The sequence below is a fragment of the Lepisosteus platostomus genome, chromosome 23 (genome assembly GCF_059453375.1).
Source record: "Lepisosteus platostomus isolate fLepPlt1 chromosome 23, fLepPlt1.hap1, whole genome shotgun sequence".
NCBI lineage: Eukaryota > Metazoa > Chordata > Actinopteri > Semionotiformes > Lepisosteidae > Lepisosteus > Lepisosteus platostomus.
Window position 1 is genome coordinate 15,107,373 of NC_142633.1, and position 26,870 is coordinate 15,134,242.

The 26,870-nt window shown below is 41.6% G+C and overlaps 2 protein-coding genes across 3 annotated transcripts; one reads left to right on the forward strand and one right to left on the reverse strand.

The window, feature by feature from the left end:
- Positions 1 to 18,120: 18,120 nt before the first annotated feature.
- On the forward strand, positions 18,121 to 21,454 carry LOC148642147 (transmembrane protein 52-like). 2 transcript variants are annotated; one of them, XM_088617000.1, is made up of 5 exons: positions 18,121 to 18,276; positions 18,479 to 18,522; positions 18,644 to 18,688; positions 18,966 to 19,141; positions 19,817 to 21,454. In XM_088617000.1, the coding sequence occupies exons 1-5, from the start codon at positions 18,241 to 18,243 to the stop codon at positions 20,248 to 20,250; spliced, it is 735 nt and encodes a 244-aa protein (XP_088473126.1). In that variant the 5' UTR covers positions 18,121 to 18,240; the 3' UTR covers positions 20,251 to 21,454. The 2 variants fall into 2 exon arrangements, with proteins under 2 accessions (XP_088473126.1, XP_088473127.1); XM_088617001.1 differs by having other exon boundaries at positions 18,201 to 18,231; positions 18,477 to 18,522.
- Positions 21,455 to 21,791: 337 nt separating this feature from the next.
- On the reverse strand, positions 21,792 to 25,894 carry LOC148642148 (calglandulin-like). Its single transcript, XM_088617002.1, has 5 exons — positions 25,788 to 25,894; positions 24,968 to 25,142; positions 23,919 to 24,063; positions 22,583 to 22,683; positions 21,792 to 22,175 (listed from the first exon to the last, which is right to left on the reverse strand). Exons 1-5 carry the CDS (start codon positions 25,788 to 25,790, stop codon positions 22,129 to 22,131), a joined length of 471 nt encoding a protein of 156 aa, XP_088473128.1. The 5' UTR covers positions 25,791 to 25,894; the 3' UTR covers positions 21,792 to 22,128.
- Positions 25,895 to 26,870: the final 976 nt, after the last annotated feature.

A 26,870-nucleotide genomic window follows, 5' to 3' on the forward strand; every position in this document is an offset into this window, starting at 1 on the left:
AAAACCCTCTGAGCTGCCTACCCACAAATATAAATGTTATAAACTAATGCAATATCTGCTGTAAGCATTAATTACAAAGAAAGTCGTGAAAGATGTTTCAGGACTTTTTCTACAATGTCATTGTGGTGAAACTGACACTTTTCCAAAGAAAGCTTTTTTTTCTTGCCTGTCCCTTACTCTGTCTCATAGTCTTATTATCTACTGTCAAGACAGGTACCGTTTGTCTCTTTCTCATACCTGGAGTGCAGTTAAACAAAAACCCAACCAATTTAAAAACAACAAAAACTAAACATCCTTTGGTATATCTCTGGATGTTAAAAGCTACGTGTATTTTTTACACTCCCCTTACGTGGCCTGAATTAGAAAGGTTTTAGCAGGGTTCAGGGTTTTAGTAGGATTTGGTTCTGTGTCTCATTCATGGATCAATATTGCTTTTTCCACCATGAGAAAAGGTCAATTCCTAAAACCTGTAAGCTTCTAAAATGTAGCATTCTTTAAACCATGATATCCACTGCCCAGGATTTGTGTTATTTGAAGAGTTTGAGAAACTTGCACAAAAGGGTCATCTACTGTTTAAAGAGGAAATGGCCTTGCATTAAGAAAACCAGACATTAAGGCAAGACCTGCTGTTTCTGAGTGGAACAAGTCCCAACTGGGAGCTAGTCGGGCTCTGCAGCTGAATACTTGGGGGTTCCTCAGCTCCTGTTTCGTCTTCAAACTTATAAAATCCCTAGGAAAGTTCCTGTCATTGCTAGATGACCTTTTAATATCTTACGGTATTAACCCTAACTCAATGGTTATTGTTAATTACAACATCACAGGTTTTCTGAATTTTCCCAAGGACTTTACAAAGCTCATTAACTTGGTGTTCTTTCATCTCTTCTTTCCCCTTGTATAAGTAAGTCTTTTCAAGGCATGCGATGGGGCAAATGTCATAGTTTGTCAAAAGCCATATCTGGACTTTATGCTTGCATGAAAGAACTCGGCTTTCCTCTGCATTTGTTAATAGGATCAGTGTATAAATCTATCTTATTTATATCTTATATATTATCTTGTTTTTTTCCCAAGTCTGTCATGGTATTCTCCATGTGGAAATTCAGCCATAGATTTGATAATAATTCTAAAAGTGAAGTTAAGCTTTACCCTACAGATTATCACTAGTTATCACCATATTTAATTTGTATTTTTTTTACAAAGACAAAACATAGAAGATTGAGATAAATGAAATTATTTTATTTACTACTCCATTGCCCTGTCATGATAATAGTTAATTAATAGAAACATGAACATGTATTTATTTAAAAATCTCACATGAGTATTACTCATACCCTCATGCTTGTACAGTGTTTGTGTTTGCAGCAGGGAGTCTTTAAACTGCCAACTCCTTCAAAAAAAGCCACTGCAGTCATTTACCATCAATATTGATGTCAGAGCTTGAACAGATTTTACCTCGCCGATACAAACATAATTAGTACTGTAGCTAAGCTTTTGTGGAATCGTTCCAAATGTGTGACTTCCTCATGAGTGCAATAATTCAGCAGTTAAACAGCGATCTTAGTTATTATTACTTAGGTAAAGTCTGGTCACAGAATATAAACCAGACATTGAGAAAAAAAAGCCTTCAGGTTGCAGCCTCAGGAATTTGTAAATAACTTTCATGTCAATATAGACTCTGCGGTTGGTTAAACAGTTATGTTGGCCATTCAAATAAGGTTGTAAAAAAATCATATTTATTGTATTGAAAGTGTTTTCATTTTATGAAGTTCAGTGGATATTAAGTGTGAGTATATAGTTGAAAATAATTTAGATGAGTATTAATATAATCACATTTAGAGAAAACACACCGCACCACATAGGAAAAGCATAAAGAAAGGCTTGACCACAACACCAGTTCTGTAAGGGCAAAGAGACTTCTTAAAAACACAAAAGTGGGGGAGTCATCTGACCTACTATAGCAAGAGAGGTGAGCTGCAGTCCTTTAGAAGATCTGGGGCGTGGTGTGAGAATTTGCTAAAAATACTTTCCTTTGTCATTGTCATTGTCATTGTCAGGGTCATTGTCTGGAGCATCACTGAGTTTATTTTTTTTGCCTAGTTTCCCAAGAAATCATAAGAAAATGAGTAAACGTTTTTTTTGTTTGTTTCTGCATGCATGCTTTTATGCGACTAAGTAAGTGCAAGCATGCTGGGATCAAGTGTTTCTCTTTGTTGTTTTTTTCAACTCTTATCAAAACTTGTTCCACAGCCCTTACTTGTTCCTGCACTCTAAGAGATCACATTGCAAAGAAAAATGTAAAACCTAAATGAATAACTGAACTGGGGTGAGACGTACCCATTGACACCTTTGCATTTTTGGCAGGGAAGAATTCCGCTTAGTTATGCACTTTCATGAGCTTATCTTTCCATGTGCAAAGAGCTCATTAAGCATCTCATTCACTCTCAGCAATTGCAGAAGAAATGTCCATGGACTGCATGATTATTCATACTCTTCAGGGTGATTTCCTATGCGAAGCAGACAGGCTGAGAACCCAAGACTTGATTTGAGGGCACATTCATGACTAGGGATAGTCTGCTTTTGACAATGTGATGACTCGTCCCTACCAGATACAGAGAGTAGCTGGCCAAGAATACACCTGTTTTAAGTAGAAGACTGAGATGAAAATCCCAAAGTCCAAGAGCTTTAAGCTTGTCTGCTCATATGTAAAACAGCTGTTCCAAGTATCAGGTACTAATAGTAGCTCCCTGAGTGTACACGTGATAAAGTAATACCTGACTATAAATCCTCATGTCTCAAAAGGCTGTGCTCACATTAAAAATAAAGAATTGAAAGGCTTGTGCTGATAGGAGGGTGCATCCTTTGTTTGGGGAGGTGTATCACCATTGTCACATTTACACGAATTAACCTGTTTAAAGCTGGAAGTTAAACCTACTTTATCTAAACTTTGTTAAAAAACTGGTACTTTTGGTGCATGACTGGTTCCTAATTTAAATTACCCCTTCTCCCTCCAGCAAAGATGTTTATGAACAATTTAAAGTTTTATTTTCTTGTTGGAACAGTTTTCGTAGCTAAAATATTGTTCCAATAAACAGATGCAAATCGCTGCCCTTTAAAAATCTCACCAGTGAAACCAGGGCTTGCATATTCCTCTGCTTTCCATAGCACATTACCTCAGTAGACAGCTTGGTGTCTGAGTTAAACGTGCTTTCGAAGACTCAGTTAGTCTAATATTTGTCAGCCACTGACCTTTTTTCAGAACTTTGTGTTTTTCCACTGGGAGATCTGGGTCTGCCTCCCAGGCTCTCAGACGGCCTAGAAAGATTTCCATTTCTTGCACTTACACCTTAACGAGCACATGAAGTCAGCAGTTAGTGGTTCCCGAACAAGTACTGTAGTAAATTACCGTAGCCACAAGTGTAATTAGTGAGCTAGCTGGTTGTTGGGAATAAGATATTTTAAATTACTTGCAAAGGACCTAGCTAATGGTTTTGTAAGGATAAATCGAATGCTTTCAGAGATTTTATTTTTTGTTTTCCAGAATGTTGTGCGATTCCTATCTACAACGTGATGGCTTTTAAGAGTGCTGGGAGGTATTGGGAATTGGAGACGTTTCTGTGCCTCGTTATGAGCTCAGTCATGAGCAGGTTTGCAGGTTTGAACTAGCTTCCTCTGATTGTACTTGCTTGTCCCCCTGTGTCCTGACACAACCTTTACAGCCAAAATGACACCAGCGGGAAAAATTAGGAAATGACACTTAGGGGTAGGAAGGAAGTGTGGTACATTTTTAATCTGAAAATTGTAGAAGAGTACTATCCAGCTCTCTTCAAAGTGATCTTCCCCTTTTCCATACCTCAGCCATTAAAACTGTTAATAACAACAATTCCTCTTATGTAGCAGTAAGCTAAAAACATCTCAATAGTGTTTTAAATGAATATATTTTAAAAAATATCAAATTAATTGTATATGAAATTCTAGTCTTTTTTTTAAATCACCATTGAATATTTTTCCTAAAATACCATATATATAATATAATTTAAATTTTAGTCTTGTCTTCTGAATTTGTTCTTGTCTTTGTTCTGATTATTTTCATTTAACCCAGAATTTGCTTTGGGGTTTTTCTCGACTGTATATCAACCTGAGTCAACTCCATGACCTTCTGAATCTAAAACACACCTTTAATGTTTGGCTCAGGCTCTCACCTTGGAAACCCTCTTTCCCACAGGATGCTGTCTGGCCGCAAGTGAGCAGAAGCCCTGTGTGAATGGCAGTGTGTCTGCGGATCACGATATCTGATCCAGCACAAAAACTCTTGAGACAGAGGGAAATACCTTCATTTTATATCTCCAGGATCTACACATATATTCCAGTGGTGTTAGATGGATGTTTTCCACCCTTTGCAGTACAGACAGCTCAGGTGACAGTATCTAATCCTTACACAGGACTACTGTTTATTAACTTGTGGAAACCTATGGACTATGGAAAATCAGCCACTGGTGTTGTAGCAGTATGACTGAACACTTTAGTATTTTGTGGTTTTTGTGTCTTTAAAATGAGAATCCCTCATGATAGGGTGAACAGCAGAGGTCGGTGTGTCAAGGGGTATTTTTTGTCCTGTGTTTCCATGCAAGAGGGTGAGAAAAAGAGGGGAAACCTTCTTAAGTGCCTAATATCAGTTTTAAGTGAGAGGACAATGTTATGAGCAACTCTTTTGTTTGTTAAGGGCTATAAAGATGCTGGTTCTCACAGCAGAACCATGGTTATCCCTTATGGAAAGCATTTGTGTCGTTACATATACGTAACGTGGCAGTTATGCATGGTTTAGTGTTTTATAAGTAGCTTGCATGCATCTTTACAAGTTAGCTTATACTCATCTTGTGTCCTCTTCTGCTAGTGGACTTGAAGAATACTTTCAGATTATCAGTCTATAATGACAACGAAAATTAAAAAAGTAAAAAAGGAGAAAAGCATTTTTGCCTCTTTTTGATATGGTTGTAAAAGTGGAACTGAGAAAGAGGTAATAAAAACAGCAAGGTCACCAAAGCGTATACTGTACACTAGCTTGCAGCTTTGTCCTACCTTGTAAAACACAGCTGTTGCTTTGATTTTATCAGTAATGGTCCTGAATAACTACATTGTGTTTTGTTCTGTTCTGCATTGGCGTGCCCCTGCCAGGGCAGGTTGTTGTGCTTCACTAATCGGTTGTCTTAATTACAAAGTGTTCTGTCGCTGTTACAATTGTGCGTTGATCTAGGAAGCAAATAATAACAAAATGAAATGAACAATGAGGATTCTGAAGCTGTGTATGGTGACTGAGCTGAGAGCAGGTATTGTGCACATTCAACTTAAGCACATAACCAATGACTCTAAGCGTGCCACTGTTTGCTCAAGATGAAAAGTCATAAAACCAATTAAGATCAGATGTTTAGGCTCCTATTTTGCGTAGAAGGCCACTGTTTCCATTATTTAAAACTGATACTGAAGTGACTGGAAAAGCATGATGTTAGCAGCAAAAATACCCAGTTTTTACAAAAATGGCAATGCCATTTCTGCATCAGTGAATGCCTTTTGGAGCTTCTGTTGTAAATTGTGTGGAAATATATGTGGATACCAAAGAATTTCCAAACGCAGTGTTGGGGAGAAACGTATATTTTGTTTGGTGATGCCTCTTAGTTTATAGTCATCAGAAACCAAGGCTATAAAGCATTGCTGGAACAGAAGCAAAATCCCAGAAATGTACTGTAGTATGCGTGATTAGATTAGGCTTTAACATTTATTGACTACATATGTATCATAATCTGATCAGAATCCGTTCACAAAGTGAAGAGGGGGGCTGCTGAACCTTTCAGCCAGTTAAGGTGCTTGCTCAAAGTCCGCGTTGAGCCATACAGTGCAGACATCACCGGGTCAGCTCGACTGTGGCGTTAGCTAACTGGCACTGGGATTGACTGCTCAGAGCTCAAACAGCCGAAGCCGAACACGACTGGAGTTGGTCTCGGTCAGCCAGGATGTCCTTCACCTGCTGCACAGCGGCAACCTTGTAACTTACCCAGCACATGTGGGTTTACAGTGTTATCAGTGAAACACAAGAAAGGTTACGAGCAAGAGATGGCCATCCAGCCCTGCTAGCTTGTGTGTTGGCTAGTAGCTAAGTGTTCAAAGGATCTTGTAACGCTGTTTCCTGAAGGAAGGAAGGTTATGAGTTCTGACAGCATGGCTGGGTATCTTGCTCCAGACCCTCACAGACCTTCATGTAAAAGTTTTCTACTAATGTGCTTCCTTGTAGTTTCAACTTGCATTCTCTGATCTGTAAGTGGTTCACTGCTTCACTGGTATCAGACTCAATCCTCCATTTGTCTTGACACACTCTGTAGATACTTTGTACTCACAGGACAGAAAACGGTGGGTGGCTTCACAGTCTATGGTCCTCGCTTCTCCAGTTCCCGTACGAATGGTTGATTTGTATAAAAAGATAAATATCCGGTGGCTTCAAAATGTCTTCAAGCTTTTAATAAAATAAAAATAAACTGTAAGTCACCAAGTGCGTCTACAGTATGTACACGGTGGTGCAGTGCTTAGTATGTTCTCCCCGTGTTCGTGTGGGTTTCCGTGTGCTCCAGTTTCCTTCCACAGTCCAAAGACATACTGGGAGGTTAATGGGTTTCTGGGGAAATTGGCCCTAGGTGTGAGTATGGGGGTATTTGTGTCTGTCTGCCCTGCGATGGACTGGCGTCTCGTCCAGGGTGTACCCTGCTTTGCACCTCTGCTTGCCAGGACAGGCTCAGGTTCCCCTGCAACCCTGAACTGGACACGTGGTTGTGGTTTGAATCTGAGTGAATGCATTTGCATGCTATACAGTGTATCAGTGTTCTGCTATCACTACTATACAAACCAGCCTATCTGATGCTGAACCAAAGCAAAGATGTATCACCATGACCTTGAGTTCTTGTATGCATGAGTGTTTGATGTTTGGCTCCATGGGTGGAGGAGATCCTGTCAGGGCTGGTCTCCATTTCTAAAGCACTTCCTGGATAAATAAACCCTTGTCAGGTGGTCTATTCTCAAGGCACTGCCCAGGGGTTTGTGTAAATGTATGATGAGGCCTATTTACAGAAACTTAGAGGAGAAGCTTTCCCTTTTTATTCTTGAAGGTACAGTGTAATAATATGAAAATGAGTAACTATGCACTGTAAATAACATTTTCATGTTATTTCAAAACTTTAAGCTATTCCTCGCTTGTCAGAACTCTATTTTTGGAGTGTCATTGTACAGTTTTCTCCCCAGTTGGGTTATTGCTGTTTCAGAGCAAGTGGAAGCTCTGCTTTGCCTTTTCTCACATTGACTGTGAAGTCACACATCACCAGATCAATATCGCTGCTGAAATTTAGCAGGAATAGGAAGGCATTAGGAAACAATGACCCCTTACCGGAATGTTTTTCCTGGTTGTGCCTCCAAATGCATTGTGGCTATTTTTGGGACTCTAAATCGGTTTTTACAATTTAAAAAATAATTGTGTTGCTCTTTACTGAGAGTTCTGGAACACGTATCTCAACCAAGCATTTACAAAACTTGGGTAACAGCTGTGGATGTACTGTTGATATAACAGGTGCCAGAGTTAAGCACTGTTTAATGTATAGAGGAATAAATTAAGTGATGTCTGAGTTTAAATATAAGAAGCTGCAGTAAAATCAATCACATCGAGCTACAAACCAAGTGTTTTAGGAGAGGTACACACCAATTAAAGCACTTCAAGAGGCCTACCCTGAAAATTAAACTAAATAATAGACACATTATTCCATCAGATAAAGGTTTATTTTAGATACAACCTGATTTAATAAAAATATAATTATTTTAGTTTTAATGCCATGAAGCCTGTTAGCTGATTGTGGTTTGAAATGAACAAAAAATATCCACAAGTAAAAAGTAAACATTTTGACCAATAATTTTCTAGTTATCGGCTGACCAGAGCAGAAAAACAAGCTTTGGATTACAGACGTGGCTGCATCAAAGATTACATTGTACTTAGTGTTTGGCAAAAAGTGCATTTTGCACAACAATTTTTTAATATCCCTGCAGTATATGTATTGTACTGTTACAGGTTTGGATTTTTTAAAATAGAAAATTGCCAGAAATAGACTAAGCGGTTGATCAGTAATTAAAATAAATAATCATTACCCCCAAACTGTAAATATTTTGCCATTAATATACCCTAGAAGGTGGTATAATTACAGATACCTGGGTCTTTTTTTCTCTTGCACAGCTTTGGTGCAAAGAGTAAAACATCAGGTAAACTGGATTAAACAATTAGTCATTAATAATAGTGACACACTAAACAACACACAACATAAACATAAACTTACATGTTATTTGGTTTATAAACAAGGTATTTTGGAGGCCTGCATACAGACCAACAAGAAAGATCCCCAGAGTGCAACCAAGTATTTGAATCATACAGTATATAACGCCTAACCGACCAAAAAGAGAAATAAAGCTACTTTCTGCACAAAACAGAATACAGACTAAGTTAAATCTCTCAATATATAGATCCAGATGCTACAAAATATATAGGAATCTCCCTATTCTAAAAATGCGCCCACTCACCAGGAGAGACCGTTTTTGACCTGGGGATTCTCTATACAGGAAATCAGTTTCCTAAAAACAGCAGTATGACAAGCTATCGCATCTTGTCTCAAAGGCTGATGGAAGCGAGGACCTCTCACTTGGCATTGTCTCTTCTCCTCTCTTTGTGCCTTGCTGTTCCTTCTCTCGACTTTTAATGACCCTGAATTATTTACCAAGATAATTTAATGTACCAAGGTAAACCAGCCATTCTTTGATCAATATGCTCAGGTCCAGTACAACTAAGTAAACACTTCAGTTGCTTTCTTGTTCTGAAGCTTTGAAGAGAACTGCAAATGTTGACTAGCTAGGTGTTACTGCCCCCCACCTAGCTGTAACAGTATATAGCTGTGAATATATATATGAAATGTTGAGTTTTAATATTTTAAACCTGTAATTGTTTAAAAAAACTTTGGGATTTGAGCTCCTTCTATTCTTCAAACAGAATACGTTTCTCTCTTTAGTGGGAAAAATAGTCCAGGCTGCAAACATCAGGTGTGTTAATGTTTCTGCTCTATTTTTACGGACACTAGATATAATCACCAGTGCCAGGAGGCAAGAGAAGGCCAGAAAGGCAAGCTTTCTCATGGGCTCATCAGTCGCTTACCTGAGGCAGTCTTTCATGTCTTTAAATGACACTTGATGTGCGTTATTGATCAGGATAATTGTGTTTACTGTGGTTATTGGATTCAACCTTTCCTGACTGCTTGGTTGTTTAGACCACCTGAAATCAAATAAAGTGATTAGTGGTTTCCAGAAACCTTAAAAGCTGGGTATTTTATTTTATTTTTCTCCCTCGACTGCTATTTTTATTTATGCTATTTAAAAGGAAACAGTTTTACTTTCTGCCTGTCTTAGAGATTCTAAGGTTCAAAAGATTTCTGTTTCTGCTGTTCTGCAGATCTACAGCTGTGTGTTTTAAGTGCTGGATCTGTGCAGAATGACTGGGCTGCAATGTGAGAAGCCTTTGCTTCTCAGATTTCACACTTCCTTTTGTTGTTCCTGTTGATGCCATTTCTTTCTTTTCCTATTAGTCATATCCTGACATTATCACGTGTGCAAGATCTGGAATTTACTTCACAGGTGTGGCTATTAATATTAACCATGCAGAACTCCAGCTTTGCATTCTCTCCTGTGACATGTGTGGATTCTGTCTTACCTTGTTATAGTTTGTATGGAGATCCCTGGAACAAGGGATAAGTCTTGAATGGCACTTTGAATAGCCCTGTCAGACTTTATTATAGTGGACCTTTCTCAGAAATGTGCAGGGGTGTACGTACAGCTGATGTTGCCCTGGCCTGGAAATTGGTGAGGGGGGTGTGCTGGAATATTTTATTGTTTTAAACCTAGTTGTCCTGTTTTGGAAGAATTTAAAATTAATAACAATCGTTCTATAACATAGTAGTATAGTATAGAAGTTATAGTAGTATAACATAACCAGCATCTGTGTTGTTATATTGTCAATTAAACAATTAGGGACAAGGGTTTAGCATAATTCTGCAAAGTAATAGTTAATAAGAATTTTATGTTAATGAGGAGTGATTTTCAACTGCAAAAGAGCCAAAGACTTCCTTAATGGCACTGACAAAGTCAACCCTACGGACTTATTCATCATCAACATTGAGGCATGGGCCAGAGGACACAAATGAACACTGGTGGAAGTGTATAAAAAATAAAAACAGGAGCCACTTCTTTACACAAAGGGTGGCGGGAGTATGGAATGACCTAGCCAGTCCTGATGTACCTACAGTACGAGTAGCCTTGTTTAATAAACCCTAATCCCATCAAAAACACATTCTGAGGCCACCAGTGCCAACTCATCAACATCAACATAATCTTTCACTGGGAATACAAATTTCTGATCCTCTGACATCCTGTGGTGTGAATCAATTGCAACATTGTGTGCATTTAGTCAGCAGGTTCCTAATGTTAGGAGCTGGAATAAAATAATAAAGCATTTTTCTGCTTATCATATTGCAATGTGGTTGTACCACAGAAGTCCTGGGACTGATCAGATTATGAAGGTATAACAGAGCCTGTTTTTATTTACTTACCACAGTTAGCGATAACTCCAGCTTTTCCTACTGAAACCATTGTAAATAATTTGAGTAGCTGTGAAAACAAAGGCGTGGAATGTTGACAGGGAGCCTTTATTTATTTGGTACCAGTAATATTTAGTAGCTGTAATTAAATGTTTCATTCTGTGATTTTGTTTTTACTTTGCCTTCTGGTCTGCTTGAAAAAAAAAGGTTCTAACACACTCATTAATGTAACATAACTCCAGAGAAGTGGAGGGTTAAGGCCAATCTTATGGACAATGTTTTGTTAGATCTCCTATGAAATGTGACTTCACAGTGCTTGGTAATAATACCTACTGTAGGATCTTCACTTGAAAAAATTAATGGGTACACCTGATTGACATAGTGAATGAAGAGAAGTTAGCTTTTAACTCAAGAGGAGGGACAAAAAAGTTCTATAATTTTGCTGAAAATGAGCAAATTCTTTGTTTATAACTTTGTTTTCCAGATTTAACAAGAATAAAATTATTTTCTTTCAGCTTCATAATTGAGCACAGAGACCAGTCGCTTATTGCTTTTGTTTTTTGTGTCCACCCATGTAAAAATAATACAGGGTGAAAATAACATAGGCTAAATGATAGACCAAAATCTTGAGTTGCCTCTACTGCCTTGTTGCCAAGGATTCTGATGCCATTTTATTGTAAAAACAGAAGAAGATGGAAAAGCAACCATGATCCTATCATATCAGTGAAGTGAAGAAACAGCAAAGGATGAGTGAATGGCTTCCTGTGAGAACGGTCGTTGAGAGCAAGTGTCTCATGTCTCATGTCCAGTGACCCATGCCTGCCTGATTCAGCCCTGCTGTCTGAGAACGTTCCAGGGAAGAGGTAGACACGGGGCCAGAGACAGTAACTGAGAAGTGTTCTACCAGGTCCCGGAGTGCCCAGCCACCGACACATAGCTGCCCCTGTCAAGGTGCCACGTTCTTTAGCTCAGGTGGGAAAGCACAGGTGCTGTGGGAGTGAACATATTGTGTCTTGCTGTTCACAATCCCTTCTGTGGCCTCACCCCTGAAATTGTATATGAATGTGCCCCTTATTGTAATAGCCAAGGTGTTGACATTTAGAGGACAGAAAAACCCATCTGATGGGCCAGATTGCCATTTGCATACTTCGCTGGGAGTGGGACTGGGCTCTTCCTTCTCCTCCCCTGATGCACAGCTCTTTAAATTGCAGGAGGGCTTTGCATGACTCTTCATGGCTGAGAACACAAACCCATGCCCTCCCAGCGTTCCAGAACAGCTTGCTAAACAGGCACAGAGCACTGCAGGTGTCTGAAGAAGGAAGCACAACGCTTTGCAATGAGACAAAACCACGTTACCGGCTGTACGGTTCCCCATTGAAAATCTATTGATGGTTAGGGTTCCCTGCTTGTATGTTTATTGTGCCTGCATGCTATTAAGTTAAAGTTATTGGGTCCAATTTTCCACTGTGGGCAAACGGCCAATTCAGTTCCTGTACTGTAGAGCCGGAGGTTTACCCACAGTGGAAAATGTAGACCCATGTGTTTACACACTAGAGTGATAGGGGTGGGGGGGTGAAAAGTCAACATGCTGGAAGTGTTTATAGCCTTTTACCAAGCCGCTGTAAGAAATATCCAGTTAATGTTGTGGAATAGAGGTCTGTCTTGTGCTGGGCCTGCCTGCTGAACCTTGGATATTTTGTTTCAGTCAAACCCTCGACTTCTGAAAGCTTCTTCTTAGGGCTGTGAGGCAAGTAACACTTTATACCCCAGAGGTACTTGGGAACAGAAGAAAGGTTACAAACAGGAAGAGCTCATTCAACCCATCTAGCCTGTCTGGTAGTTAGTAGCCGATTGATCCCAGGATCTCATCCAGCTGTTTCTCCACAGAACAGAAGGTGTCAGCTTTAACAACGTGGCTGACGATCTTGTTCCACTCTCCCACCACCCTTTATGTAATAAGAAAGAACATAAGAAATGTTACAAAAGAAAAAAGGAGCAAAGCAGACCCGTGGATACAAAAGATATCCAGCTCTACATTCCAATGGTTGTTGCAGGCCCATAAAATAAACAGTAAATGCCACAAGTGTAACACCATAAAACTCTCTGTGTGACTAGGGCATTTAAGAATAGCAGTGTCATTGAAAGTTTAACGTCTGATTTGGTTGGTCTAGTGGGTCCACCCTTTGGATGAAGTATATAAAACACACAGGTGGGGACACCTGTCAAAGCACACTCCTTGTTTTGGACAAATAACACAAACTGATGTGTAGCCACTCAGGCGGAGATAGGGCAGCTTGTTCTTTGAGATCACGCACGAGTAAGTACAGGCACAGGTGTAAGTACAGAATTTGGGGGGTTTCCGGGGATAGGGGGGTTAAATGCATTTAGTTATCACCCAGTCCCTGGTGTTAATTGTACAATTTCCTAAGGAGAACTCATTTGGTGTTAGAAAAAGTGGAACAAAAATAGGTAAGAAGCTGCAGCAAACTCAGAAGAGTGACAAAGTCCCAGACACAACTAAAATGAAAGAAACTCTAACCAGTTCAAGATAAACGAGCTGGGGTGCATTCTGAAGATTTCGAACTCTTGTGAAGTCTTGATTGGGGTTCGGTCAGTGTGCAATTCATACTTTTATCAGGCTGTTATTGTGGTACAAGGGAAATGTTAGGTGTTTCATAAGACACAGACTGACCTGAGGAAGATCATTGATCTCACCGTGGATGATGACGTCCAAGAGGCAAATGACCTGTTTACTCAGCAGCTACAGAACGTGAACAAGCACTATCGACCTGTGCTGCACTACACGCCGCATAGATTTTCCAGCACGAGCTCAACTGAAAGCACAGTGCAAGAATACAAACACCTGAGCTGGAGTTTCTGGGAAGGGTATGGCTGAGGGTAACTCTGATAAGATTACAGGACACAATGTCTCACACATGCACTCTTTTATTCTCAGGCACTCAATAAAAGGCAGCATCTGAACAAAACAAGGCTGCTACAGAGCCAGCGTCCATTTAAAAGCTGTCTCCCTTGGCCTTCCAGAGCGGTGACCATCATGGCTTCTTCTCCACAGGGCAGATTTCAGGTCATTTGAAGAAGAGATTGGCAGCCTTTCCCCCTGACTGCCTGTGTTTGTCTAACGTGTACACATAACATGCAGCTGGCATCAAGCTAGTTCCACCTCACTCTGAGTAAGACAAACAGACCGTGGACCAGGTCACATTACTGTTTCCAAATTAAAATGGGTCAGTAAAAGGTGCTAAAAATACTCCTATTTAAGACCAAAATACATGCAGAAAGTTTTAATCTGACATTGAATGATACAGTCAAAGAAAGGGCTAGAACGTTTCCAAGCACTACACCCATTACCAGCAGATACCAAATGTCTCTGACTATTATTACTGAATAATGACAATCCCTCCATGTCGTATACAGTACATGGGGATGGGGGTGAAAAGTAGTAACCCCCCCAGCAGGAAGGGTGTGGGTTCAGGGGCCCCCCTTGACAAAGGTACCCTGCCCCACGTTAATGCCCCCATCTGCATGACCAGCCAACCTTTCTGGGGAGAAGGACTTGTGTCCCATACACTGAGGATTCTTACACTCCCTGTCCACTACAGAAACTGGGCTCACACATAGGGGGAAAATACTACATCATAGATAGGCCAAAAGAGGGTGCGTCCTTTTTCATTATTATTACGTTATTATCCATTAATAATTAATGACACAACATTCCTTAGCTGTCCTAAGATCGGAATAAGGTCATGACTTTGCTCAGCTCATACAGCTTCATGCCAGGGAATCTCTCGGTTTAATGATTAAACCTGTACTACTGACTAATTGGAATGTAACTACTCCAGAGGAATTTCTCTAAGCGCAGCGGTGGATATTAAGCGTTAAGTGCTCATTAGAATTTCGCTTTTTCGTTAAGGAAAAAAACGCTTCTACGTCATTGCTGTTCCTCCTGTTTTGCACTTCAGTGATATCTTTTACCTGACGAATCCTGTCTGTTCGCAGGAGCAGTGGTTGAATTGTTAATAGCTATGAAGTCATTTCTGACTCCCTTGTTTCTGTTTCCTAACAGGTAAAAACGTTATCTTTAACTCAAATGTGTCACAGAGCAGAGATGCGGAAAATACTTCAAGGTTGAAACTCATTTTGTCCCTCAAATGACTACGGGATTTCTGAACTCATTGAGTCACGTAGATCCAGGAACTTGTGTGCGTTTCCCGCAATATCAAATAATGGTAACGAAGAAAATAGCGTACTTGTAGCCTAGACATTTTTGAATAACACTTACACACATTTCGTTTATCCCTTCGGACAAATTATCCTACATCACCTTGAAAACAGCTCTGCCAAGTATCGTGGAGCCTACGTGTAGGTTAAAGGATACACTGTGGATCACATCTAATCTGCTGCCATGTCAATATTTGTGTTAAATCAAGCAGGAACGTGAGAAAGTTGTCTAACCGACCCGATTTTGGTCGTTCTGTTGTTATTATTGATCAGCGATTTTCATCCAGCGGCTCCTTAAAAGACCTCTAGAGATAATCTTACACAATTTGAATGTGTGATTTATTTTGACTTCTAAACCCTAGCATTTTCCCAATCGTTTTCACTTGTCGTTTATTTTTTTAGTCAAAAGTCATTTTCCTTCCATTAACATAAAATACCGAGAACAGAATTCTCCTTTTCAGTGGTTGGCTACATAACACAGTCCATAGACTTCTAACCCTACACGTTTGCCACACAAATTATTCAATCGCCACTGTGACATTAAGTCCCTGACCCCAATTCCCGTCTGTGTGTTAACTGTGTGTTAACTACGTGTTAGCTAACTGGCTGCCACTTCTAACTCCTACAGTCGAGAGCCAGTCGCCGTGGAAGTTTTTTAACTCAGAAACATTTTAATGTGAAACACCTGCTGCCTTTTCCTAAGGCGGCTCTCCACGGGGCTCCTGTAGCTGTTCGGCTTTTTCCACTCCTGTTCCTGCACTTGTAGTGTGTCAAACGGCCATGTGTTCACCCGGACACTCCAAGACAGAACGCGATTTTAAAAGTGCCCTTCAACTGTAGTGAATGAATGTGTCAATTAAGTAGGCTTTATAACAGAGATAACAAAGAGAAAAGTGACCATTAATATATATATATGTATTGTAGATTGGTATTAACTATTTATTGTGTTACCATTTGTTCTTTTTTTAATCTACTAATTTAGTCTTGACTTTTAGAATTTATTATATTTTGAAACGAACCAGCAACATTGACCAGGAGCTCGTTCGGTCAGCTCGAAGCTCACCTGATCATTATGAGTTTCCTGCGCACTGTCAGCAGGCAATATCCCTCTCTTCTTGCAGACTCACAAGCCTGTAGGCTGATGTCGTTAGATCTCAGGACCTAAGCAAGGTTAGCCCGGGCCAGTGCCGGGCTAAGAGACTTCTAAGGAAAACCAGGTTTCTGTTGAAGGTGGTGTTGGTGGACCGGAATTTCCAAGACTATTCTTCCAGTATAGTTTACCGGGAACACGCTGCAGGATCCGTCCTTTGGATTAGACCTTCAACTGAGGTCCTAACTAGTCAGTCACAAACAGAGAGCACAAACACAGAGCAGAGATGTTTACCCCAGTATTCTGTTACCAAATAACCACTTTGACCTATTAATTAGGTCAAGAAAGTTTAAAATATTTACTTTTTACTGTTGGAATAAATGCAACACACATTCATTGCAAGACGCAGGTCTCAAAAACCCACCTGATGGCAGGCATGATTTTAGTCAAATAAACTACAGCTAATTTCTGCAGTTGTCTCGGCTTTCTCGTGTAATACAGAAGCGTAAAGGTATGTTCAAATCTTGTGAGCTAACGTTGAGTGTTAGCGAACTAGTAAACAGCTTGATTAAACCCTATGGCGATCGCGCAAACAGATACTGTGATGTTACAATTTCCGGAAGAATTCCGAAATTGTCATTTCTTTATCCGTGTCAGTCAAGAAAGAGGCTGATTTAGTCCTACAGTCACGACCTCGCCAAAAGGCTTATACAGCCATGTGACACAGGTAACGAAACAGGAAAAAAGAACATTCGATAAAGTGATTTGCAGGTAAATCAATAAAGTACACAAGCTGGGTATATCTGTTGCACGGTAGCGCTACGCATTAAAAAGAACTACACCTAAACTCCATGTCATACCTGTCACAAGATGTAGTCCATACTCCTCATGATCTTCGGTCCCGAATATCAATATTTACCGTGGTGTAGCACAGACTACGCGATAATGTGTAAGGATGCGTGCTGTGTGACTTCTTAATTTCAGTGCTGAAGTCAAAACGACAAAATTACATAATTGCGTTACAAATATTACCGTTTCGTGTGAATCGGAATATTAAGCTGCCTACAGTATATTGAATTGCTTGTTTACTTTTTAAATTACAGACCTGTACATACAGTAATAGCAGTAATTGTGTGGATACAAGCAGTGACCTTCACAAGGAAAAGAAGATTGTAAACTGCTGGATACTTGTACTGTATATATATATATTGTAGAACAGTAAGTTTCGCAGTTCTTCATAAAGACATGTAGTTTTGTTTTACAAGTACATGTCTGGAAATATCAATGTCGCTATTTTAGAATCTGAAATCACAGCATCGCTGTGTAAGAGTAGAGTTACCAGAAGTGTACACCATGTAGCTAAAAACTGGGTTATTTAGTAACATGGTGAGTGAGGGGAGAGCTTAGATATCTAAATACAGAGATATACCGTATCTGTGCTCTCCCACAGTGAGAAAGAGCCAGAAAAAACAGCTGAGCTAGAACTACGAGATACACCGCGCATCAAAAACACTGGAAGAAGTCAAGTATCTGGTTTTTGGATACTGATTAAAGGTTTTTGGCGTCACTTTGATCACTTGATCATTCATGACTGACCATGATACTGAAATCGCAGAGGTTGTCGTGGCACAGGGGGACGAGAAGCGTCGCAACTTGTCCAAACTTGGGACACCTTCTGTTTTGTTGTTCGGATATTTCATTTGCTGCGAAAACATCTTATGTTCTGTTGTTGCAAGTCTTTTTGAATAAAGGCATCAACTAAACGAATGAATGACATCGCAGGCTATGTAATTAGCCGTTTACTGTTCACAGTTACTGTGCATTTTATATTACTGCGCTCGCTCGCTCGCTCCCTCTGACCCCGAAGCGTTGCAGTTAGTTTCAAAGTCGAAACAGCCAAGACGCGCATTTTGACTTCGGTCGGTCGCAAACCCAGATTCATCTGACATTTAACCCCGTTTTAGCCCCGAGGAGAAAGGCGGCCATAATTCGCGGTAATCGGATCCCGAGAGGAAAATGTAAATAAAAACAGGTCTGTCACACCTCCGCCCTTTCCGACTCACACCGTTCCCGCAGCAGCCAGCGTCAATATCAGCAGTCCTGCCCGCAGTGGGCGTCGGTCACGGGGAGTGGACAGCCGGCCTATAAAACGCCAGGAGGAGAGCAGAGAATCGGTTAGTTTGGGTGCACAAAAAAAGCAGGTTTGAAAATCCAGCGCCAAAGCTCAGTGGATATTAGCCTAAAAAAGATACAGCAATGAACTACCTGGCTTTTACAACTTTCTGGCTCTTGGTAAGCATATGAAGAAATCCTTTGTACATGGTGTAACAGTCCATTTGTTTGTGTGTGATTACTGCTGCTGCTAGTCCTTTGAGTTCATATATGATGCAGCTGTGCCCATGTTGCGCGATTACGGTTATTTCAATTATTCGTTTTTATCGATATGGGCATGGTCTCTTCGGACGCGTTTTAACTATTTTCTCCGTGTTCCTAGGTGTCGCAAACGACGGCTGATCGGCGTTGCGACGGTCCCAGTGAGTAAGTATACCTGTCGTGGCTTTTATTTCTATTTCTCTTGCTTATGAAGTCACGGCTTCAATTTAAAGATGGTAGTTGTTATAGACCTAACTAAATGCTTTTTTTTTTTTTCAAATTGAAGGTGTCCGAATAGCGGTGTGGACTGGTCACGGCTCTGGTATGTCTGGTGAGTTGGCCTGTGTTCATTACTTCATTACTTCTGGATAGCTTTAATGTTCACGATAACGGACAGAGTACTTTCAGTACGGTCATAGAAGTTTAGAAGAAAGGGAATTTGGGATTGAAGGCTCAGCTATATCGGTGGATTAAGCTGTTTGGAAAAAGCTCCTGCCAGATTTGAAATAAAGCAGCTGAAGAGCTGTCTCACCTGCATGTCGGCTCACGCTTAGAAGGGCCGGGTCTTCAGGGCTGGCCGCTCACCCCCGCTCTCTCGGCGCTCGCAGGCTGATTCTCATGGTGGTGTCGGCGATGCTCGTGTGCGGGGTCATCGCCAGCTGCGTGCGCTGCTGCTGCAGGACGAGGAAGCCCCCCTCGCCCACCTTCGCCGGACACCCCTTTGAAGTCACTGTCGTCTCCGTGGAGAACGAGAACACCACACAAAGCATAAGCACCGTATCGTGTAAGTTTGTTTTTTTGTTTAACGTTTATGTATTTGAGCACCATACAGTGTTTCTACAAGAGGCATAACACAATGCCTTTATTGTCTACGTTTATGCTACGTTGTTAATTAATTAGATGGGTTTAATTTACAATATCTGCAGGATTGTAGCCTTAAAAAACCCACAGAATTTGCACAGCTAGAGCCATCATTGCCCAACACTTCTAACAGACACTAGTAGAAGAATATAGTTTTTTTGCAGCCGGAAGAACAGAATACTTTTATGCGATGCATTTGGTTCTTAAACTGTTTAGAAGGTAAATTATCTTATTTGCCTTCATACCTCAATTTTGCGTCTCTAGTGATATGAATGACGATGTTGGGCTTTTTAAAGGTGGTATCGTTGTTACTCTAAAGGTGATTCAAAAGATCCCTAATAGCTTCTAGCCAATGTTGAGCTGTTTCTCAATTTTGGTATATGAATACAAGCATATTTATCGGTTATGGTTCAACTGCCTATCAATATTGACCCCTCGTATAAGGGCTGCATCAGAACTAGGAAAGGCAGAGCTTTGATGCCATGAGGACAGTGGAGGAAGTCCTAAGTATTGGTAGCAGACTGTACAGGGATGGAAGAAACCGGAAGGAGCCCTCCTTGAATTAACTGTTAACTGGTCTCTGATCTTCTGCCCACAGCCTACAGCGTGATACCCCACCGCCCGGGCAGCCTCCTGCCCCTGCCCTTCCGTCCGGAGGCTGGCACCAGCAGCTCTCCTCCTCCTTACAACCTCTACGCCCTGGAGATCGCGCCCCCGGCCTACGAAGAGGCCTTGAAGATGCCTTTCGACCTGTACGCGGCCCCCCACGGGAACAGGAAGCAGGGGGGCCCGGCGGGCGAGGGGTCCCCCGCGGAGCGCCCCCTCTCCGAGCGGGACATGAACCGGAGGAACCTGGGGCAGCCGCCTGCGAGCGGCGCGGCCGAGGAGGAGCCTCCCCAGTACGAGCGCTACGACCCCATCGCGGAGCGGGCCGAGGAGGACTTCAGCGACGTGGACCTGGGCGAGAGGGACTCGGCTGGCTGTCACCAGGAGGAGCCGGGGAACTCCAGGGAAACCGAGCGAAGCTCCTGAGGACTTCTTTTTGTACCACCATCGCTTCGAAAGGCTGCTCCGAGGTCGCTGAATTCGTTGGGTGACGCCACCTTAAAGATGGGATTAAACAGGGCTGAATTGCAACAAAGGCTTTTTCACAACTCTCCTTCATGTTCTGTGCTACTTCATGCTTGATGTACGAAGGTGTTGCTTTTGACAGTTGTTTGGAACTTGGATGAAGAGACATTTGCTTGGCTTCAGTTAAAAAAAAAAGAGAAAAGCTGAAGAGACCCTGGTTTTACCCGAGAGCACCATGTATGAACAGGCATTGCTCCACGAATGACAGATGGGCATTCCTCTGCCCTCCAAGCCTGGGACAGGTCATGAAAAGAATTGCCACTCTGGGGGGGGTTGGGTTATAGGGACCTTGCTACAGTATGCAGAGATGACCTATGGCACAAACTCCTTTTCGTGTTAAATGCAGTGTTTTGCAAGGGTGTGGTCTCCAGCTGTCCTTGGCACCCAAGGGGATAGAGGCCCAGTAACCTCCCATATCCCTGCACGCTGACGCCATGGAGACGGGCACCAACAAACAGCACAGATGGAGCCGAGTCAGCAGAATTCAGACTGTTACAAGGATTCCCACTTGCTTTGACCAAGATTTGCATTTGACAGCATGTTGCTGCAGACATAGTCATTACAAAGTAATGGAAAATATCCAATAATTACCTTTTATACAGGTGAAGGAAAAAGCTCGATTTCAGAGCAAAGAAACCAGTTTTTTTGTTTTGAATGCGAGTGTTGCACCACAAAGATGAAAACCGGTATTTGAGCTTTAGATTCATTTTTATAGATAATGAATAGTTCCAGTTGATGGAAATCTTTAGTCTGACAGATTTATACAAATTTCACAAGTGTGGAGGAAATTGCATTTCATGGGCACAGGTAAATCAAACCCTGTATTTTATGTTCTAATGACTTGGATGGCAGTGTATTTAATCGGTCTCCATGCTTTGGCCAAAAGTGAGTTATTTCTAGTGCCTCTGTTAACAATTAAATACTTTTTTTGTATTAAAAACGTACAAAAGGTATTGTCAGTTTTTGATATGATTGTAATAGTCACGTTCGTGCTGCTTTTTTTAATTTTATAGTTTACAATGGTTTTAATTATAAATGTTTTCAGACCGTCTCAGAATCTTTCTTGGACAAAGTGTTATACATAATAAAATGACTACAAACAGGTGGGAATGGATCTTGTGAATAATCTTGTACATGCTGCTCGCAAAAGTTTGTGCCTTCATACAGATTTTAAAAGGGCAAGAAAATCACTCTTTTAAACCACAGATGCTGATTTATGAAATGCAGAGCTTACATAATCACAGATGTCGAACTACTAAGATTCCTCAGACGTGAAAAGTGGAATTGCAATTATGCTAGAGTTCATTTGTTCTATTTTATTGAAATAACAGAAGTTTATGCCACCTCTCAGCCTGTGCTGAACTGTATGATTTATCCCAAAGCTGCTCTTCACACAGCCCTCAGACACTGTTGCCTTTTACTGAAAGAAGCCAGGAAACAAATGCTTTAAGAACACTGGTTTATTACTGTTCCACACACGGTCTATTGTGCTCATAAAAATAAAACCAAACTTTTGCAATATTTTGTGATGTACAATTACAATGCAGAATCTTCTGACCTTGTTCTGCCCAGCGCTGGAGAAGCAGTGAGGTACAATGGCTTCCTGGGGTCACAAGCACATTTCAATCTAGTTGGTACATTAGATAAATGACTTGGCCAAGACTGACTTTTATTAAATAAAGCCAATAACGGTAAAATATGAACCTGCTTGAAGCAGCATATTCAGAATTTGTACGCAGGATGTCCATCACATTTGCAGCAGCTCACTGGAATTTTCTCTCATGATGTCATCTTAAAAGAGTCACCCGTCATCATGGCCACGAATTCTGGAGATATTAAGAAGTTAACCTGGTTACCTTCTCGCTCTGCATAGAGGTCACCGTCTTTGTGTGGTAGACGCTCAATTAACAGTCCCGAACACGTAAGTCTTGGGTGTTGTCTTTTCAAGTGGGGCCTTAAGTGCTGTGGTGTGATGTGTGTTGCTTTCTCAGCAGTGGGCCTTTCTATTTTTAATATCGATTTCAGATTCCAAAACGCAAATCTATCACTGATCAGTAAACCACTTAAGTTGTTTTCTGCTTGTACAAAATATTGTGCGGTGTCATTTAGTGCTAGTACTTCATGCTTTGCTTTGTGGCTTTTTGCACACGGGGATGGGCTGGTACACATTGCCACAGCCCTGAGTAAATGTACAGCACGACAAAGGTGGACTAAAACATTCAGACAGTTTTACCTTCGTAGTCAATCGTTCCATCCCCGTCCTTATCCGCTTCTTTCATCATCTGCTCGGCCTCCTCCTCGTTCAGGGGCTCGCCTGCGTTCATCAGCACGTATCTGAAAGGCGTTGGAGGACCAAGCTCGCTGTTGAATCGCAGCTTGTCGAGAACACGAGGGATTCTTATTCTTTGCTTGAACTGTTCCCATCCCCCTGACCCAAGTCACCGGTCATGTTTGCAGTTTTTTCGTTCCAGCTCAACCACACTGTCTAGCTAGATCTCCTCTAGATCGAGTGCAAAAAAAAACTGGACATTGGCAATCTAAGTAAACCAATAAGTTATTCATTTTAGGGTTCAATTAAGTCAACTAAAAGGTTATCTGGAATGCAAATTCACAGAGTCACTCAGGACTGGGACTGGTGAATTTTTCCATGATATTTGCTACAATGTGCCATGGCAATTTTGTGCTCAGACCATATAATATATAGCTCACCACTTGATGTCAGCATAACACAAAAAAACCATCGCAAGGAACATTCTCTACACACTAGTGCTTACTTTATATTGTGTTTTTACAGTTCAATCAGGTTTTAATGAGCATTAAATTTCCAGTCTTAAAATGTGTGCAAAAGGTGCTGTTTAAACACAGTAGTCTGTGTTATGTTAGGCTTTTTTCCAGAAGACACTAAGAACTCAATAGAACAGAAATCCCTAATCCTGCTCGTCTTGGGACACTGCTTAGCACGTCCTCTAAATCCTCAACAGTTTAGCCTTAATTGAAGCTTTTTTAACAACCCTACTAGCTGCAACACCTGAATAAATGATCTTGTCCTGGCGTGAATCATGCGGCATTTACAATTGCACTCGTTTAAGAGGGCAGAAGGGTTGTTTAGTTGGTTAACGCTGCTGCCTCACAAAACGTGGGTTCTGGATATCTATGGCTCGGGTGTTCGTGTGTTCCCCACGTGTTTGCAAGGGCGGGGGCTCCAGTTTCCCCCACCTTCCTGAGACATGAGAACTAAGTTAATTGCTGCTAATTGCTGCTGTAGGTTTTCATTTCAGTTAACCTCTAAACAACCTCAATCCGCTCATTATTGACTTAACTGGACCAATGTAACAGGTTCGCCTAGCTCCACAGGTGCTGATGCATTGAAGAAACCTAGAAAACCGTCAGGAACGGGAGCGGACAGCGCTGCTCTGAATTGTATGCAGACGCGCTTTGCATCCTACACACCGGAGCTGCGCTCCGGGCGACCACTAGCTTTCCGATAGTAAAATGTCTTTTAGGAATGCGGGCGAATGCACGCTGTGTTGTTGTAAGAGCACTGACACAGGAAAAAAACATCAACGTACTTCAGGGTGTCCCAGTCGATATAGCCTTTGGCATCTTTATCGAACACTTTGAAGGCCGCTCGCAGTTCCGCGTCCTGGTTCTTAGCCCGCTCGTGGTACAGTGCCATCAGTCCCAGGAAACTGTCGCAGTTGAAGAGGCCCTTGCCTGCGATTTGAAAGAGGGGGTGAGTCGGCATTTAGGACGCAGCGGGCTGCTGCAGTCTTCACTGAGCACAAAGCCGAGGTGTTCAACTCCAGTCCTGCCAGCGCGGGGAGCCCAGAGCCGTGCGTTTCTGGAGGCTCTGAATTATATATTCGATCTGATTATTGGATTTATTTAGTCAATACAACGCTTTCCCCTTGTTGTTTAGCTTTCTTTAAACCCCCAGAAGCAGTAAGGCCATCTGGAGTTCTGCTGGCCACCAGGACTGGAGTTGTGCATCCCTGTTACAAAACGTACAAATCATTATTTGTGTAGCGTCTTGTGAATGTAAGAGGTTTTATTCGCTTTATCGTCCTAATTTCTCGATGCTGTCGTCAGAAGTAAGATACGTTCTTTATACTGGACCTTAGTAGAAGCTTTAAGATATATTTTTTTTTCTAGAGTGGTAGAAATAGTTCTTAGTCATCAATTTAAAATTTTAAAATTGAAAAGGCCATTTCTGCTCAGGAACATGTACACGAGAAGACGGGCTTAACCACCAGATGGCGCGCTGGTTCAAGAAATTGCACGTTGCAAAAACTCGTTCTAATATTCAAAGAAGTGATGCAAACGATTAAGTGCTGAGTGGTTCTGCAGCTCAGGGCTACAAATCTGTAAATCTTTACTCTGTAATAAATGTCAACAAGTGCTTAAATGATGTCCCTGGAGTCTTCTGTTCATGGATCATATCATCCCCAGCTGTTGGACCAGAAAAGACAATGATCGTCCCTTAAAGTCCAAAAGACTTCATACGAATCCGTCCACTTTCTACTAATTCAGCGGGACTTGTGCGTTTAGAGTGCATGAGCCCTGTAGTGTCAGGGCACAGTACAGGGCAGCTGACCGGGAGACAGCTGGGCAGTCTTACCATCCTTGTCTACATCCTTGGCCATCTGCACCAGCTCTCTCTTGGTGGGGTTGATGCCCATGAGGCTCATGAGTCTCTCCAGCTCCGATGTCTTGACGTCGCCGTTCCCCTCCTCGTCAAACATCTCAAACACGCCTTTGTACTCCGTGATCTGCTCGGGAGTCAGGGCTTCGACCTGCGGCAGTGCCGGAATCAAGGGCCAGAGAGAATTATTCTGTCAGCCTGCTGATAGGGCTGCACAACACTTTAGAATGTGCGTGTTCTGCAATAAATCCAGACCACAAGTGCTCCAATGCAGCATGTTGTCCTGGACAAGGTATTATTCCAGTGCAGTAATATCTTATAACAAAATACCACTGTACAAGGACTACAGAAACAGGGTCATGTGCCTAATATCCACCATGTTTGAAGAAATGATGAAAACACAACAATACATGATAATAATTCTTCTTATTACAATTTCATATGCTTCAGAATAATGAAAGACATTAAGGTTGCGCTTTCAAACTCTCTTCTCCGAAAGACACAAATCATTTCCCACCAGAGTTTTGAGATTAACACCATGAATCACCGCAGAGCCGTTCTGACATGCATCTCACAGTGTGACTGGTTAGTCTGGGACTTTATTCAGTCACTTACTCATCTCCCGTGCTGCTGCTGCTGCTATTTTAGCTCAGTTTTCCTTTATTACCTGAGCATCCATCACCTGTCAGAATTTATCAAATGGCGCAATATACCGTATATTTCTTCCCACTTTTCCAGGTTTCGCCGGTGGAAGATTTTTTTTCCATGGAAAAGTGTGCACAGAAATAGTACTCACCATTTTGTCAGATGCTGAGACTGACGACGAGCACTGAAAGGTCCGAGACTGACCGAGTCCTGCCTCAAGTCAGAATGTATGTCCTAGGCTGAACATTATTCAAGGAGCCACACCGCAGAATCCCCATGGACCTCTGATTTCTCATAGACCTTTTATGGTTTTCGGGGGGACAGAGCACTAGACTCCTATTTCTGGAATATCTGCAGCGGTCTGTTTGGGGATATCAGTTATCGAAACCTCAGTCTTGACGAGGCAACAAGTCAGCGCAGCAATTTCAAGCCGCGATGCACAATCTTTGACAGTTACTTCAGAGTAACTATTTATTCTACAACTGTAGGGTTCTTTTCATGCACCTGATACTGGATTCTGCACCGTTTTTAATTCCCAACTTAATGTGAATGACAGATGTTGTTTTTGGAATATTTTTATCCTATATAAGCATATAAAATAGAATAAAAGGCTTAAAGTCAATTCTTTGATGACCACAAAGCCACCTGTCCTTCTTCCCAGTTACTTGGTGCTTAACTGGACCGATTCCACACTTTCCCCTGGATTTCAACAAACATGTATAACATACATGACAAGTAGCACATATACATGTGATACCAAGTCTACATGTTAAGCCATCCCCTTTAAATACTCAAGGTAACACAGCATTGCAAGCAACATATTCAGTCAGTACTGTGACAACGTACTTGATGGCTTATGTCCACGTGCTCCTGGAGAGGGGAACCAGATACACCAGGCACAGGTTACAAACCCAGTACTTGAGGATGGCTTTACGTTTGCAAAGGACATTTATTTTTCTGCTCAAAAGGAAAGCAGTAGTCAAACTACAGGTCTGTACATTGCGACTGGTGACAGGGGCGATATTTCGATTTGGTCTGGGCCTGAGGCTGGAGTTAATGGCCCCTAACACCGCCCTCCTGCTGTGTCCTGCCAATTGCTCCAGAAACGCGTGGCTCGGGGCTCCTCGTGCCCCGAAGAGAGCTGCTAAGTGTTATTAGCTCACCATATTTTTCCAACAGGTGCGGCCCTCTCCCAAGAGCACTGCTCCAGGCCATCTCGCCAAATAAGGGGGCA